Genomic DNA, 18282 nt, shown 5'->3' on the forward strand with positions numbered 1-18282 from the left:
ATCCCTTCGATCATTTACAAGATAATATATTTTGAGATTACTCTAAGTCTATGATTTCTGACCAGTTTTGAATTGATTTCAAACGAACTGCACTGATATTTTATTACGTTTTTGCATATCTTATCGTTTTACGAGTTGGTAATAAAACTGAAATTGTCTTACTTAGCATTAGAAAATTCTGGCATAATTTAGAAATATCTTGGTTTGTCAAAAAGACAGTTCTTTTTTGCATGATTACGATTAAGCAAATCTTCAGCATTACACATCTACCCCCTGAAATGGCGAAGCAACGCGCGCCCTGGACCTCTAGTATATAATAAACAGAGGCTCAAACAAGGTTCGCCTGCCACGTACCGAACAATTGACAATTGACGGTGATGAGCTTGAATTTGTTGATGGAGGAATTGAATAAGAGGACCAAGTGAAGTGAGACGAGTTCTTGATACAGTACGACTTTACCCTGGGTAAGCTAAACCTGCTTAAGAAGAAACGAAGAGTAAAAAACGTTTGATGATTTTTTGCTATTGACAACGTCTCTAAGCTCCGTTTAAAAATGATATCGACAGTAGCTCTCGGCACATTCTTTGGCGATGGAATAATAAGTTGGAATCCATTCGAGTCGTAATCGGTAATTTTACTGTTTCTCGGAAAGTTTGAGTTATAAAATCTAATAATATAACAGCCTTATTCAGTCTGTAACAAAAACCCCAGCCCTACTCTTTTAGTTTCAACAATTGGCTGTCAAGTTAATGTTGTGTGCAGGTTTGGTTCCGTAAAATGCTTGAATAAAAACGACCTATCAAGGTTTTTAACTTATATCTACTACAAAAGGTACCTTATTCGCTCAAAGTTGGACGCGTTGTAGTTTATGGCAGCTTATAATGAATAAGATCCTTTCCGAACAAAATTTCTTTTTTTTCACGAGCTGAAACGGGCTTCTTCAAAACGAGAGCATTGATTTCCTCACATATCTCACACAATTTTATAAATAGAAAACAATAACAAACAAATTTTGTTAAATAAATATTGTGTAATCCCCTTTATTAGTTAAAAATTGTTCTTGCTTGCATCAAACTAACTGCGCGACAGACATAAATATAACCGCTAGTAAGTCCTATTTGATACATTTAGCTACTCCATACTACACTTGAATACTCACATTGTATTATATAGACTGCAAGCTTCCTAAAGTGCAACCGAACGGCCGACGTTAAGTCCATGGTCCGCGAGAAAAAAATATATAACGAAATAGAAATATTCACGAGCTTCTGATTTTTTCTCTTACTCTAAACTTTATGTCTGTTAAGTACAAGATAACACAACTAGCCTATCATTGAGAAGCGGCGGTGTCTTTTGTTGCTGTTTTTTTTTGGCTGAAACAATATCTCAACGGATAAAAATGGAATACATTTAACAAATTAAGTAGCCCTGTAAGCTAGAAGAAATGAGATACGATGCTAAAAAAATCGCTAAATAAAATTTAGCCCAACAAATGAATGTTTTACAGTTACAATTTAGCTAAGTACACAGGAATATTTTGTTTCCTAGAATATATGTATATATTACTACAATTGTTATTCTCCGGGCCCATGAGGGCTGTGATGCACGTGGGAGAAAGGTACAACCTTAGTTACATGATGACATCGCCTACGGTGACACCGGCCAGCCGGGTAGCTGAGGTGATCGGAATCTGCTTCTGATTTCGAGCAGCGGCAGTTTCGCTGCTAGTGTTGTCAGTACCGCCGCCACCGTACAATAACAATCATTTCTTGGTAAAATTGTTGCTGGATATAACGTTGCTGAGGAAGGAAGGAGTTAGGGGTTTCATACCGGATTTGGTGCTGCCGGACGAAGCATTCGGGGTGATGAAGGACAGTTCAGGTAGGTGTGATATAACGGGTATGGCAGCCTGCTTTCCCGCACGTTGTGGTTGGTTCCCTGTTGTTGGCAACAGGGTAGATTGGTAGTAGTTGTTAACGGCTGCGATCCGCGGAGGCTGAGCGTGATGAGTGGGGGAGAAGGTTGGCACTTTCTGAGCTGGGTTTTGAGAGGACGGTTTGGTGAAGCCACTACTACCACTACTGCTGTGGCCGTCGTTATGGTTGCTGCTAGCATTGTAGTAGAAGTTGGTACTGTTCCACGAGCTGAATTGTGGCGGAGGCAATTGAGGCTGGTTCCAGGAGCTGAACTTCGGCCCAGCAAATGAATTGTTATAGTTAAAGTTATTTTGACTAGAAGACAAGGTTTGCGTAACAGGAGTACTGTAAATGAAATCGGTCCATTCCTCCTGTTGTTGGTTACTAGCGGTTGTTGCTGTTGTCGTCGTTTTAGTGGTTTTCGGAGAAGCTTTCCCCGGCACTGCTGGTTTCGAATAAACGAAATCGGACCACTCGTCATCGTCTGTAGTGTTTTTGGCGGTAGCTTGGATGTGTTGAAAAGAATTGCTGATGACCGTGTTTGCTATCTTCGGCTTCGGAAAAGCCGCTTCAAATCTGGCCAGCTCCTCGGGATCTATTCCGGGCTCCGGCCAATTTATTTGTGTAACTTTGTTCACCTCAACCGGTTCTGGACGATTTGATTGCTGTGGTAGCAAAATCGAAGCACTCAACAGTATGGGAGAGCTTGTGTTTGATCGGTTTTGTTCGCTAGCAATACCTGCAATTGGCTTATTGACAATTGTTTTGACATCTTCGATGCATGCCGGGGCAGCTTGAAAATCACTGAAGTCATCGTCAAGCTGATCCAGTTCTTCAGTGGGCGATGTGCCGAATACCGGTTTCGAATAGACGTTTAGTTTTTCTTTTCGATCTCCGAAATTGAACTCGCTTCCAACGTCCAAATGAGTTCTTCTAGATTCCGGAACGCGTTGATCACCTTCTGTATTTGTTGTAGTTGCATGCGTTGTATTGCATACTGCTTGAAACTCGTGAAAATCATCGAAGTCATCCTCTGCATTCGATAAAGCACGATCTGTCTGATTTTGTCCTTTGGACGAAGTTTTCTCTAAACTGTATTCAACGTCGTGATACTCTCGAACCGCTATATCTTTACTCGAAGCAGTCTCGACCGGCACACTGGTTTCGCCGTACGGATCCGTTCTGTCGGTGGAATCTCGCGACACCGGACTAACGCATTTGCTGGGCGTAAATATGTGCGTTTCAGGTAATTTCATAACCCGTACTACACTTCCAGAAGCTGCCATGAGTGGAGATGATGTAACCGATTGTTGCGGGGCTGTGGTGGAAGAGGTGGTCATTGTTACCGTCGCCGTCGTCATCGTCATCGTTGTCGTAGGAATTGACTTGAGTTGATTGCTACTACTGGCATACTCAGTGAACCCATCGTCATGATCGGAGGGAAGAGCATTGCAAGCGCTTTTTTCTGGGGTCGATAGTCCGGATTCGTGTTTTAACGTTGTTACTACTTCATCTGAAGCAGGCGAGCTTGCGTTTTCTGAGATTTTCTTATCCAAAATTTCGCCCGCTGACCCATTCTTGTTGGGCTGGAATGTACCACCTTCCTGGAGGATCTCTTGTACGCCTATCGTTGTTGAGCGCATAGCGAAAGAGATGAGCGGGAAAGATAGTTTCTCGTTAGATAAGCCAACAATTTCCTCGAAAGGTACATATGTACAAACAAGCAAACGAAGCAAGCGGAATTCGTATGAAATACATACATAAGCGTGATGGTGGTTAGAATTGAGCATGCTGGGAATGTGCTGATCTTAGAGTTAGTGAAACTACCGACAACATACAGAATTTCATTTTTGTTCTTCTACAAAAAAATAGTACATACAATACACTACTGCCAAAGGTGAAAAAGGGTTACCATTTTAACGTCAGTAAACGTTTTTGTTTTGTCAATAATAATGTTTGTGTTTCACTTTGATGTTACGTAAGCTGGTAATTAAATCTTATTGATGCTAGATATTATACAATTATTCATTTGATATGATTTGATTTTGGTCACCGTGCACTTATGAGAATGTACCCAAATTGATCACGATCGGACAAGTGGACAATGGACGATAAAGTTTTGTCTTTAGTTAGTGGTAAGATTAGTCAGTTGTAAGTCTGTCATTTTGTTTGTTAAAATATGTGAATTGAAAATAGTTTTATTTCTGTTAACAATAATATCTGATGATAACCGAATAAAAGACAGTAGGCCGAAACGTAATCAACCGAGTTTCGATATTTCACCGATCGTGATCAATTTGAATACATTCACAACTAATCATTTTACTAGTTCTGCAATACCGCAAAACGATAAAACGAGTTCCAAAAACTGCGCCTGTTCACAGGAATGTTCCTTGTTGACAACTGTGTTGTTTTTTACTATAAACGTGTTTATTTGGGATCTCTGAGTACCGCCGTGCGTCGAAAACAACACGGGTAAAGAGATATAACGGCGCAATTAGGCTGAAAATCAGGCCTATTATTACTTTACCAACAGGAAACAATGCTCTAATGGCTCTTAATACCTAATACAGCAAACATCGAAACATTGAGACAAATTTAGAACGTAAAACTTGCTGAGACAGATAAAAGTCAAACGCTGTTGAAACTCGGAATGCACGTTGCAGACCAGTGATGGGGCTATTAACGTTGTAGTTGATGCGACGAAAAGGCAGGTTAAGCAAAGGGATCCTCCGCAACACTCTTAATGGTGCGTTTAAGTTAATCTGACGAAGAATCTCGAGAAAATCGATGTTGGAACTCAGGATATCGGAAATTACCATGGCGCGCGCTGTTTCTTGGCGTAATTCGCGGGTGTCTATTCGAATGAACTGGCAGCGATTCTCGTATCGTGTATTCCTCATGGGCTGTCTCCAAGGAAGCATTCGAAGCGCGTAGTGTACGAACGGGCGCTGGATGCTTCCGATGCGTTGAATGGCATTGCTGTAGTGAGGAATCCATACAGCAGAGCACTATTCTAATGAATCAAAGCGACCCGTAAAGCATTACTAACGGGTGACAACTAAAATTTTGGATTTTTTCGAGGCCCCTATACTCCACAACAAACGAGCTCAGGAAGAAATGAGAGTGTGTATGTGTTAGCTCTTTCTCTCCTCTTTCTGTCAGTATTTTTTGTTTTGTTTGTGCTTGCCAAGTTTTGCTTAAAATGACGTCTAAGCAAGAAACATTCCGCCAGCGCGTTGTACACTTCTACGAACTTCCACAGAAATCTCGGGAAAAAGTTTACGGTACAACATTTAAAAAGCAAATATGTTGCGGCTTCGACTATTTATCATATCCTAAGATGCCCAACAACTATTCGCAAGCAAGGTAGTGGAAGACCAGCCATTATGGACGCAGAAGGACATCGTTCTCTTTCTCGTTTCTTCAACAACAAGCCTTCTGGTTTGGCTATCAATTAAGATGCACCAAAAAAATGTTTGAAGAAAATTTTGATCCTGTTTCTATAAAAACATCATGCAGATGGCCAATACGTGTTTTGACCGGATAGAGCGTCATCGCATTATGCCAAAAAAATCAGAGGGGTTGTGTACAAGACACGACCGCATATATAGGTGACGCAGGACTACGTAAGTCTCTTTGTAGTGATAGTAGCATGTATTCATGCTTTTAATCATTCGATTCTTCATGTATACATGCTATATGCTATATATACATTCTACATGCGTTGTATGTAACATTTATCAAAGTAGTAACATTGCATACGTTCAATTCTCAAAAGATTGTGCATTTGAAAACAATTTAACAAAATCAAGAACACAAACTATTGCTTTCCTGCTACCTTACTGAAATTAAAGATTGTTTTTATTACCCATGGTTCCCCACATTGAAGGGATTTTACCAATTCAATCCTATTTTATCAACAGCACATCCTTTCAATACACTTCTAATGAAACGGTAAACATGCGTATTCACGGGAAACTAGCAGTGATTGACTTTTCGTCGGTAAGCCCAATTTCGGAAGAAGTTTTTCGGCCCAAAAGCGGGATTGTGTTTATAAAAATGTATATACTGCATTCTTCTTGCCAATCTGAACACAGCGAATATATTTTCATAACCCGAATTTTTGTTTCAAACAAAAAAACTGCTTTTGAAATTGGCAGAATCGATGATGACTAATTTCACCTTCATACAGAGTCGTATTATAACCGAACACTACAGCTGTAGCGCACTTTTCCAACACAGATATCAAATTCGCCTAGGTTTAATCGACTCGCCGTAAAGAATTTGCAATCTGTTGAAACAGTGAACTTTAGTCATTTTTTCTGGCACAGACACAAAATTGGACTAGGTTTAACCGCGTTCGAGAGAAATTTGTTGGCACGAGAGGGCATTGTCACTCTTTCTGGCGTACTTCCCAAGCAAGGACATCAAAATGGTCTAGGTTTAACCGCGGTGTTAAGAAATCTTGTTGAAATGAGGAAACTTGGTCACTTGTTTTGGCTTACTTCCCAAGCACAGATATCAAATTGGTATAGGTTTAGATCATCGCAAAGAATCTTCCAACCAATCACGAAGCGAGAATTCTGGTAAAACAGGTTCATTATTTTCAATTTTTCAATAGTTCAATATCAAGAATCCATACTTTTCATTTGGGTCAATTCTTAGAAGATTTTCCGATCGATTGGTGTAAGAATATTGAAAATCGATAGGGAAACCGCTGAGCTATTAGCGCTTAAAACCTTTCATTTTTCGTGACGCTGGCGTTTTTCGATTTTTTGGAATGACACCCTATCTCAAAACTTGCCGTAAGACGTAGTCCTACGTCAAAAACACAATCGTTCCTGAATACCCATTCGATCCCATTTTTACCCGAAGACCACGACCCGTAGAATCTGTCTCAGTGCGCCCAATCAAGAATTTCTTCGGGATTTTGAGTTCCTTGGTGTGTAAAAATAACTGGAGAGCCACGAATTGCAAACAGTTGATTGGTAGAATCAAGAGCCGTACAACGCTCCTGTTTCGACGTCAAACGAAAGCTTCGCCGAACAGCCGATTACGGACCGTTTTCAAATGTACACTAATTTTTCAACAATGGATAATGTATCTTTCATTTCGGTAAATCAGATCTTCTTCATGAATCATTGTCTTTTTTTGACAGCTTGAGAAAAAAATTCCAAAATTTTGGTTGTCACCCGTCAAGCATTCGATACTGTGGAAGTCACGAGTCATTCGCATAATCAAGCCTAATTGCACAGAACAGAAGTGGAAGCCCGAACGATTCGGCAATCAAAACTGATAACAGAGTCTTTTTTGCTTTTAGCGAATAACAGCAATATAAGCAGAACGCTCACTGCCTATCGTATAGCAACTTTCACATGCTTTCGTGTTCTCAACTATGTAGCTCTCCGTTACTCGGAACACTCGGCATGGACAAAAGCGACGAAATAAGGACATGGAATGGAGACTTGGTACCTGGAACTGCAAATCCCTAAATTTCGTTGGTGGCGACAGGGTGTTGCTGGATCAGTTAGAACCTTGAAAGTTTGGCGTCGTAGCACTGCAGGAGATCTGTCGCAAAGGCGAGAAAGTGTGGAGGATCCGTGGCAGCAAAGCCCAATTTTTCCAGTGCGGTGGAGCGACCAACGAGCTGGGTATGGGCCCTGTAGCCGCAAGGTTACCGAGTCTGCCTTGACAAGCGAGTGGTGGTGGGTTCGAATCTTAGTAGAATCAGGCCATTCGATGTTAAGTGACTTTAGCATGGGTTTATTCTCAGGCCCCTCCACATCCTTCCTACTAAATTCTGCATTTACTAACAAGGAAGCCTTTTGCTAGGGCCAGGGTCATAAAAGTAACGGCCAGCGATGCATCAACTTTGCAGCTTGCCGAGACTTGGTGATCAGAAGCACTTTCTTTTCCCACAAAGATATCCACAAAGCCACCTGAAGATTACCTGACCAACGAACTTCGACCCAAATCGACCATATTCTCATCGAGGGCCGGTTTTTCCCGAACATCACCAACGTATACGCTGACGTACGCGGGTGCGGATATCGACTCGAACCATTACCTAGTAGCAGTCCATGTACGTTTAAAACTATTAACGGTTTATAGCTCGGGACAAAGCCGCCCTTCTTGGTTAAACATTCGGCAGCTAAACAATCCGCCAGTTGCCCAAAACTACCTCGAAGAAACCTCGAGTGCACGAAATGGTTGGTTTGACGGGAAATGCCAACAAGCAATAGAGAGGAAAAAAAGAGCTTGGAAAAACTGTCTAAGCATATCCATGAGAGAGAATTTGGCCAAGTATCGACGAGCGCGGAATGAGTTGACCATGGTCCTGAGGAGGAAAAAGTGCCAGAAGGAGGACAGAGATCGTGAGGAGATGGAACTATTCCGGGCTAATGACACGCGCAAGATTTACGAGAAAGTGAACCAAACTAATAAGGGCTAAACACTCAAACCTGACATGTGTAGGGACGAGGCAGGGGATCTAATCACAAACGAGCGCAAGGTGGTCGATAGGTGGAAGCAGTTCTTCGATGAGCATCTCAACGGCGATATAGCAATAGGAAACGCAACGGAAATTAACCTCGGAGTGCCTACGAACGACAACTGCGTGCCGGCTCCCGATCTAGAAAAGATCCGGGAGAAATTCGTCAGCTGAAGAATAAAACTACCGGTCTGATTAGCGTTTTGTACATCGTCAGCTTTGTGCGGCGTATTGTCCTTGATCGAAGCGTCTTGCGGAGGGAAAAGTAGGCTCGATGCTTGAGTGCCAGAAGCTATGCAGTCTTTGAATAAGTATTAAATAGGACTGGTACCGAATGGCCGAAACACAAATGGCCGAATTTCAACAACAGTTACAGAAGGTCGAATCATGAAAGGCCGAATCACAATAGGCCGAATCACGAAAGGCTAATTTTTTTCGGAATGTTAGAATAACTATTCAATAAAAAAACATGAATTGGCAAACAGTTAACCAATTACTTTAATCAAACAAAGAACAAAATAAGCAACACAACTATTTACTATAGGGTAAAGATGATTGAAAGTTCTTTCTTCCCCTAAGCGCAAATGCGAGGTCTATTTACCGTATCAGTAGCAAATGTTTTCCAGAAGATTGCGGGAGTGACGGCCACAGGCCGCGAGTGTACGCCGGAGACCCACCGCCGAGAGGCGCCACTACTATTTAGGTGCATGCATTTTCCTTGGTTTACTGACTGGTAGGGATTATCCCTTAGTTAACTCCGAACGATTCTGCCATTTGTTATTTCGGCCATTCGTAGGTAATCCATTAAATATATTCTCAAACCAATGGTTTTCTGCATAATAACTTGGCCCCCCTCCAGAGGCGAGTGAACCAACCTCTTAGGTTTAAAACTTCTCAAATAAAAAAATGGCTTTACCCCCCCCCCCCCCTTTTTTTTGTCATTTTTTTAGGCTTTTTTTAGGCATTTGATTGGCACTTTATCGTGGATTTCGCACAAGTCTCTTTTCGAACCATCTCAGGGGACGTTGCAGGCGTTGACGATCTTCACGACGTTTAGCGATAGTATCAGTGTCATTATAACGAGTTATAGTACGGTAAAGTATAAACTATTAACTATATTATAAAGCTGTCAGTGTGACATTACGCACTTCGAGTGCCAGACCCTGTAAATTGTCTTGTTTCCTGAAATTGCCAGTCTTCGGAAGTTTTCTGTCTTCTAAAGCATTCTGTCCTCTCCCGTAGTTTGTAAATTCGCCTAAAACTAGCACTCTATAGTACACTAATCCTCCCATTGGCCATTTATGGACATGAATCATGGACGCTGAAGAGAGCTAATCAACGAGTACTTGGGGTTTTTGAGCATAAAATCCATGCTTTTGAGTATAGATGGCATGCTTGGAGGCAAATAGAAATTGGAGTGTGGCACGCACGCATTAACCATCCGCTGTATCAACTAATATAGTAAAGGTGATACAGCCTGCGATGGGCCGGGCACGTGGCCAGTATGCCAGACCAAAGAGTAGCCAAAACTATTTTCAGCAGAAAACCAGGAAGATGCCGTAGATTTCAGAGCAGACCCCGCACCCAATGGATATGCGCTGTCGAGGACGATGCACGTCCATCTGGTGTTCGAGGGGATTGGAGAATGGCGGCCCAGGACCAACATGAAACAGGGACAGAATAGTACTAACCATTGTGGATCGGGTTTGACGGATTGCTAAATTGCTGTCCTTTGCAGAGAATTTAACAAACAGCATGAATTTCTATAGAAATACATAATTTCTAGAAAATACTATATTTACATAAGTAATACCAAATTAAAAACACTACCGGAATAAGACGGAAAAAGTCGTCTAAGAATCGAAAAAAAATCAATTCAACTTACTTACGGTAAAGTAATAAAACTAATTATAACAAAGATTCAAACCGAAAATGAACAATACAAATGCAGCGATCAGGCTACGACTCAGTCATCGATCGCACAAACCAGCAGCAATACAAAACGAGAAACATGCACTAACATCTGCTGCATTTCCGGTGAATTATCATGAAAACGGATCATGCAAATAAAACACACCAGGCAGCGTGAAACAACGAAACTTACTAAAGTCCAAATAATCATCAAACGATTGCAGATTGTTGGGAAAAGTGATGCCGGTGGACACGGTCAGTGTGGCAGCGCCAGAACCACCGTGCACCGCCGAGGTGTTAGTAGCGGTGGATGTTGTAGTTATTGTTGTTATAGGTTGTGACAGGGTAGAACGACACACGGGACAACGAGTGGCGTCATCAGCATTTACAGTGGTTGTAGGAGCAGTGGTAGCGGTAGTGTCGGTAGTAGTAACAGCACAAGGCAACACGGACATTGGTTCGAATGGTGTTTGCGGGTTAGTGCAGAAAAGGTTGATGTCGTCCAGTAGGAATCCACCGCCGTCAGGGTTAGGATTAGTTGCGTAGCGTGTGTTGTTGTTGTTGATGTTGTTGCGTTTGTTGTTAGCCACAATCGATGTTGTTGTAGATGGTAACGATTTGGTTGCAGTTGTTAATGGTGAGGTTAATGGCGTAGTTGACGATGGTGGTAACGTTAGCACAACATTAGCGTTACATGAGGAGGAGGAGGAATCAATATTTATTTTATCTTTTAGATTAGCCATCACCTCTAGTTGTTCTAGGTCCAATAATAATGTGTGTGCGTGTGATGCTGGGATATTTTGCAGTATTTGATACTCGTTTTAATTAAAATTACTCAAACAGATTTAGAGGATATCAAAGAATATGCGAATTGATGGCGGAGAGGGCTATGATTTGAGATTTGCTAGTGAACATATCACAAATCCAACTAGTGAACTAAGCACACTTGTGTGAGGTTGTTGGCTTTCGACACGCACAGCCCTCTAAGGGTGCTCTATCTATACTAATTGTACTTTGTGTTGATTCATATTGCACTGACTCTATTCTCTAGTGGGATTTGCAATAATTTTTACTTGAAACAATTTGGACAAACTCAATCATCTAAAGATGTCAAACGCCCCAAGAATTCAGAACCATTTCTGCTGTCATAGCATACTTCTAAATTTGCGGAGAGGGCAATAAAGATGCTGAAGTAGAGAATTCAGCAGTTCTACGCATTTCACAGAATAGTTCTGTTCCCTTGAAACGAATGACTTGTTCGCAATTTAAACCAACAGAAGCAAGAAGAAAATCCGTTTCCAATGTAAAACGAATAATAAAATGATCGGTGAAATAGTGAGCGTGGAAAAAACTGACATAATGAAAGATACTATGTGACACTTACCATCGAGCGGGTTCACTAAGCCGGAACTGTTCCAATCGAACTGCACAGCCGGAACGCTTCCAATACCAGGGCCGGTGGGAGGCTGCGTAAAAGAATCTAACCCAAGGGTGTGATATTTTGTTCCTATCTCCTGTCGGTTTGCTCCACTAGCGCTAACAGTAGTGGAGCTGCTGGCACCCACAGTTACAGTAGGCCCATAGCTGATCGATGCAGGTTTCATAGGCTCCAATGGACTAAAGCTAAGATTAGCAGCAAACCGAGGCATAGAGCTATTCCACTTTGGACCGAAAAGCTATAATATCAAAATTGATAACATTTTAATTGAAAAAAAAAATTCTGCTACTATGACTTACAATATTCCTAGAATCGATGCCGAGCGCTTGCACCAACGATTTACTGCTCTCGGAAGAGCTATACTGATAGCTTAGGGCCTTTGTCGAATCTACATCCTCTAAATCGTGGTAAAGTTTATTCTGAAGCAGTTCGCTTCCCATCGATTTCTGACCGGTATCGCTTGGCGTTTCTAGCATTGGAAACATCCCGCTAATAATGTTCTGAATACTCTCCGGCGAAAAGAGCGCCGATCGAGCTTCGACTGCCGTGACTGTCGCCGGTGTCGACGAAACTTCCGATTGTTTGAAGTCACTGAAGTCACCGAAATCATCGCTCTCCTCTTTATCTTCTTCTTTGAGGGCTGCTTCCACCGATTTCGCAGCTGTACTTGTTGACGCAAAACTTGTGAATCCTTGGAAATCGTCAAAATCATCCTGCGATAAGTTATCCTCGTTTGCAGTATCGAGAGTTGTTTTTTCTTCCAATTCGCCAGGACCGAACCGTGTGGGTGCGTCCTTGACGACACTGTCAGCCGCCTCATCACCGCAAGTTGCGGGGAACGAAACCGGGAAGGAGTCAAACTTGCTAAAATCGGCATCAAACGTAGCAAAATCGGTTTTGCTCTGCGATACGAAATTGCTATCTGCCGAAGGCGTCGATTCCAGCTGGGCAAAGTCATCATCGAAGGATACGTCGTTTGCCGTTGGTATTTCCAAAACAGCGGAACGCTCGTTCGATGCTGTAGTGAAATCAGTGAAGTCATTCTCGGTATTGTCGTCAAACCTATAACACTGATCTTCCGCAATGACCGGTGCAACAGCGGCTTCCACTATTGGTTCCTGCTCAGTATCAGCCACTCCTGGTTCCTGAGGGGATAGGTTTTGTTCACTGATCTCGTTTTCCGACAGATACACGGGAGTTGTCGATTTGGACACTTCTGTGTCGAGGTGAAGGGATGGAATGCTTAAATTATCTTCTGATTCCTGTGGGACAAACGTCTTTTTTCGATCTTCCTCGTTTATGTGATACGCAAAGTCCTGAAATTCGTCCTCACTCGGTAAATCGTTCTCCGAGTAAACATGCTGAGAAAGAATTAATGACGGTGGACTTTCAATTCGTACTGGTTCGTCTTCTTTCTCCGGTGCTATGTCTTGGGTCGCGGACAGTGAACTAACGGACGCCGTCTCACTATTTTTCTGTACCGGTGGCTTTTTTACAGGAGAATTCTCCTTGTCTGACTCAGGAAATGGTGACAACACAGGCGTAGGAAGATTAGGCGTGTTTGCTCCGGGAATCGTGGCAAAATCGTCGAAATCGTCTTCTTCCGGATCAGGTAGATCGTCCACGTCGTCTTCATCTCCGAAATCCATCGGAGGTGGAGTGTGGCAAAATAACGGAGGAATTTGGCTAGACATCTTGCCGTGACCTTGAACGCTTTATATGAACCGACTGGAATATGAATCACCTGGCGATAAGCTCTGAAGACACTAAGAAAATCCTTCATAAAATTAAATCATATCTGGTATAAACGAAAAAATACCTATTCAAATTGTTTCAACTTTTCTAAATTATGACGTTTCAAGCCTTGCACACCATCAATTTTGCTCTTTACTTTGCCAACCAGCCAATCGATAGTGATGGGGATGCGAAACACTAATTTTCCATATCCAGCAGGGAAAGCACTTATTCAACACAGCGATTAGTTAAGTTGTTGCAATGCACTTCAATTTTTCCAGAACACAAGAACACAGCGCTTATAGCGTTTATTCGGTTCACTCGGAAACTAGCAATTAAAGTGCCGTTCCAGGTGAATAGAACCTGATAAAAAAAACTACTCCCTGCTGTTGTAGCGCAACACACCTGTGTGTTTTTCCTTTTTCTTCATTACTGCTGCTAAAGGCAAGCAGAGTTGCCAAATCTGAGAATAACGTTTGAAAGTTTTCGAACAGATTCTTGCCTGAGCAATTATGCAATTCACAGTAAGGACAATTGTGCATCAGTTTGCATGGAATTAAAAAGAAGTTTGCAGAACAATTTGCAGACTTTATAGCAAAATCCTCGAATATCTTGTTTGTTATTTTTACGGTTTTCTCTTTGGATTTTAAATTATTGTGAACCATCCGTTTAATCAAATATACATCTGGCATCCCCGATGAAAAGTAATTCCGATGCAACACACGCACACTCATCACGTTTGCTTTGCCATTCGTGACAAGCGTGATGCAAACGCTGCAAACGTCAACCACGTGATAATCAAACTGTAATGCAGGCAACTCTGCGGGAAGGCCTTTTCTGCTGCAATCCTTACGATGGTTCAATTTAAATTGAATAATTTAATAAATTAATTTTTAGAGGGCACCTTATCCATCGTTGGAACCGAGTAAATCTATTGTTTAAATAAACAAATAAGAAATTATCACATACAATATAGAATTTCGGTTGCACAATTTTGTTTTGATTAAAGTGACCAGAATATTTCTAGTTCAATGAATGTCACATTGCTTTCTCTGAGCGTTTTAACCTTTCGTTATTCGCGCCAACTTAAAATCAAATGCATGCTAAAACCGCTAAAACAGAAGATTATTTACTCGAACTAAAACAGAAGAGAATTTACTCGAAAAGTAACCCCACTTGGTGAAAAACTTATGAAAACTTTGTCCACCGATTGAAAGATCTCCGTCTGCGGATCAGCCTTGCTGAAATCAGTAATTTACTTTATTGCCAGAATCTCGAGATCAGGCTTGTTATTTCCTCACTCATTGTGCAAAAAGTGCAACTTTTTTTGTTCGACACAATGAGCAGAACTGCTTTCAGAAATGAGAAATAAATCCACACAATGAGAAACAGACTAAACATAATGAGAAAAACTGACGCGCAGAAAAACTTCTTAATGCGCTCTTTAAATGAGCAACTTTCGGTTTTGCTCCCGCGGTAGTATTTGCAGGCACTAGGAGGCGGTTTTGCGGTAGTATTTGCAGGTACTAGGAGAGATTTCCATCGTATACCTGGCAAAAGTTGGAAAACTACGGCCGGCCGATCACGTCGCAAGGATGCCGGACGACTGTGCAGTGAAATCCGCTCTTTTCAAAAACCTCACCGGCACCAGGAATAGAAAAGCCCAACGTGCTAGATGGCTCGGCCAGGTTGAAGCCGACTTGCGTGTGTCGAGACGCTCAACGAATTGGCGACGAGTAGCCCAGGATCGAGTACAGCAGAGAGGAATTCTTGCTACGGTAAAAACCACCTCGGCTTTCTGCTGGTAGAAGTAAGAAACTAAAATCAATAGAAAAGTAAACAAAAAAATTAAGGCTGTACATCCAAATGGGATATACAAGAAATTGCCGTAAGACTATCTATTATTCGCCATACCGATCGGACCCGGATCCGATCAGAAATTTCGCTTCGATCAAAGTACAACGTAGGTATGCTATGACACACATCGATCAGGATGTTTCTGATCGGAATGTAGATTCGGGATTATTATTTGACCTGTTTAACAATGTTCATATTTCTTCGATCATTATTTAAAATTAGCAAGATGCGTTTTACTTTTAACTCAATTTTCCTTCCAGCAATATTTCATCCAAAAAAGTCTTCCGGTTTAAGGATACAATCGTATATCCAACACCAAAACCTGGTTCAATGTAAAAATGGAAAAACTTGGTAACAAGGTAAGGACTCATTTTTAAGTTGTAATATCATTGTTATAGTAGCAATACTTATCAATAGAATAGAGACTTCAAATGAGTTTCAATTGAAAGCCATATATTTTTTAATATATAAAAAATAAACATATCACGCAAAAAACATGCCAGCACATTAGGAGTTCTCGGATTCCTTAAATCTGTAATTGAATAAGATTGTAATTAAAGATAGAAATCTAACAAGCAAATCAAAAAAAACTAACTTGCATTTGGTACACGTGAAGAAAACTGTCTGCCCCTCATCGGCCGAGCGCAGTTGCAACGTCGCATAGGACATCTGGCCGTTAGCACAATTGGGACATCGCCGAGACACAATCGGACCGTCCGCGTCTTCGTCGGCGGCTGTATCCTGTTTGCTTGACTTTTTATTTTCGTAAGAGTTAAAACGGATGGTATATTCCATATTCATGGAACCAAACACTGAAACGGCATTTGATTACATGCTAGTCTCCCGCCGGAAGTCATATATTTACCTGCTTCGTTATAGCTTTTGTGACAGCTGTAGCAAGTCACGTTTCCAGTCATCCGTAGCAGTGGTAATATTGATCCACATTCTGGACAAAAGCCAGGCGTATATGATCCTTCCATTTCGAACTATAAATAATTTTTTTAAATTATGTCCAGAGCAAGACTGATTGAAATAATTTCGATTTTATTCAGCGGTGAAACTTTGACAATTCTGCCTAACGAAACGACTCTTCAAGTTCTTCCTTAGTCCTCATTCACTAAAAATAAAAACAAATCTGCGAGAAAGCCTTTTCAAGTTTTCAAAATGTGGCTGCATACTTGACTGCATGCGAGCTGTACTTATTAAAAACATTGAAATTAGAGACTGTCAGAGTAACAAAGATGCGGGATCTTTTCAAACAAGTTTTCAAAGTATCGTAATTTAGGGTTCCACCGAGTTCCACCCAAGTAACAATTTCAAACGCTTTTATAGCCAGGGCCAACGACAACGTCACCTTCAATTGCATAGCGTCACTAAACAATGAAGCAGTGAAGCTTCGGTTCCAACAGAAGTAGCACAGCTTCAGTTTCAAACTGGCTTCACCCAACAAACATTTTTGTTTAAGAGTAGTTTATTTAACTATTGTATAGCTAAATCCATTGGAACAAGCGCCTGATAAGCTGCAATAAAACAAAATTCTCGCGTCACTTTTGATTTCGTCCAATGTAACAATTCCACCATATTGAGAAAAACGAGATCGAAGTTCTTCGAATTGAACATTAAATTGTTTCAAAATGAAATAATTTTCAGTCATTTACTCAACGTGGTTGATGAATAATAACATTCAATATTTAACGGAGATTTTAAAAATCTAATTAAAACTAAGCAGTTTTGGTTTATTATGGAAAAAGTTACATTGGACTGTTTACCATCTCATACTGTACTTTGGACAAGACTTTGGACGTTTTTATTTTTCCAGGCTATTGCACATAAATTAAGCGAGATCACCGTAAAATACGTGCGTTGCCGTGCTACGCTATTTTCGAGGCTATTTTTCAATATTAGGCTCGATATTAGGCCACTTGTTTCACTTAAAATGCATAAATAATGCGAAAAAAAACTTTCACTTGCTAAACGTCCAATGTACAGATTGGGTTTGTTTTGATTTTTTTTGCACTTTGGACATCAGATGAGAGCGACCGAAGTAACAGTCAGTCATCCGTAATTCGAATGTGCACATTGGACATTTTGATAATGCTAATTTTTTAACCTCAAAATAATTCTATTTGGGCAGGTGTTTTTGTATAACATAGAGTTTAAAAAGAGCAATAATTTGTTGTGATAAACCGGATTTGTTTACATTTGTTACATTGGACGAAATGAAAAGTGACGCGAGAATTGTTCCTTGGGCAGTCAGCGTCAGCGAAACGGGTTTCACTTTATCATGACTATTGGTTTAAACTTTTCATTTGTAGTTTTCTATCAAGTATTCAAAGGAAGGCCAGCAACTTTGAATGCAAATAAATTGAATATGAGTAACATTTTCTACAATGCAACGCATATTAAAGTAAACCTAGTCAATATGGACAAATCGTGCCTGACTTTCTGCCGTCGTCAATTGAAACAGTCACCAACATGAACTGAAGCTTGCTTGAAACGTTCTGTTCAACAAATGAAGCAAGGCACTTCATGTGTGAAGCGAAGGTAAGAGAAAGTCAGTTTCATTCATTTGTTTCGACAATGCCGGGCCCTGTTTATAGCTGATATTATTCAAGCTGTGGCTGAACTATGGTTTAGGTTTAGAAATGAAAACCTTTTTTCAACTCTTAAACATCTAGTGATTTTATCAAGCTTCAGACTTGTTAAAAGCTGCGATGAAGCTTAATTGAGCTTGCTGACGTTTATCGTACGCACACATCGACGCGCGATTTGTTGCTGCTGTTGTTAGATTTTACACGTTTGTTTTTGTTTTCCCCCAGTTATACCCCGGTAAAAAAACATACGTTTGAGTGATAAACGATAAGTTTTTGTAGCCTTTTGCACTGGGCTTAGCAAGCTCTATTGTTACTTGGGAAAAATTAGATTATTATCAT

The 18282-nt window shown here is 40.9% G+C and overlaps 2 protein-coding genes across 2 annotated transcripts; both read right to left on the reverse strand.

Moving 5' to 3' along the window:
• Nucleotides 1-1039: 1039 nt before the first annotated feature.
• On the reverse strand, nucleotides 1040-13866 carry LOC128745759 (aftiphilin). The gene is made up of 4 exons (XM_053842839.1): nucleotides 13578-13866; nucleotides 12058-13524; nucleotides 11705-11996; nucleotides 1040-3540 (listed from the first exon to the last, which is right to left on the reverse strand). Exons 2-4 carry the CDS (start codon nucleotides 13450-13452, stop codon nucleotides 1763-1765), a joined length of 3465 nt encoding a protein of 1154 aa, XP_053698814.1. The 5' UTR covers nucleotides 13453-13524; nucleotides 13578-13866; the 3' UTR covers nucleotides 1040-1762.
• Nucleotides 13867-15797: 1931 nt separating this feature from the next.
• LOC128732530 (DNA-directed RNA polymerase I subunit RPA12) lies at nucleotides 15798-16414 on the reverse strand. Its single transcript, XM_053825796.1, has 3 exons — nucleotides 16215-16414; nucleotides 15945-16161; nucleotides 15798-15881 (listed from the first exon to the last, which is right to left on the reverse strand). Exons 1-3 carry the CDS (start codon nucleotides 16327-16329, stop codon nucleotides 15857-15859), a joined length of 357 nt encoding a protein of 118 aa, XP_053681771.1. The 5' UTR covers nucleotides 16330-16414; the 3' UTR covers nucleotides 15798-15856.
• Between the last annotated feature and the right edge of the window lie 1868 nt (nucleotides 16415-18282).

Source organism: Sabethes cyaneus, chromosome 1, assembly GCF_943734655.1.
Source record: "Sabethes cyaneus chromosome 1, idSabCyanKW18_F2, whole genome shotgun sequence".
Taxonomy (NCBI): Eukaryota; Metazoa; Arthropoda; class Insecta; order Diptera; family Culicidae; genus Sabethes; species Sabethes cyaneus.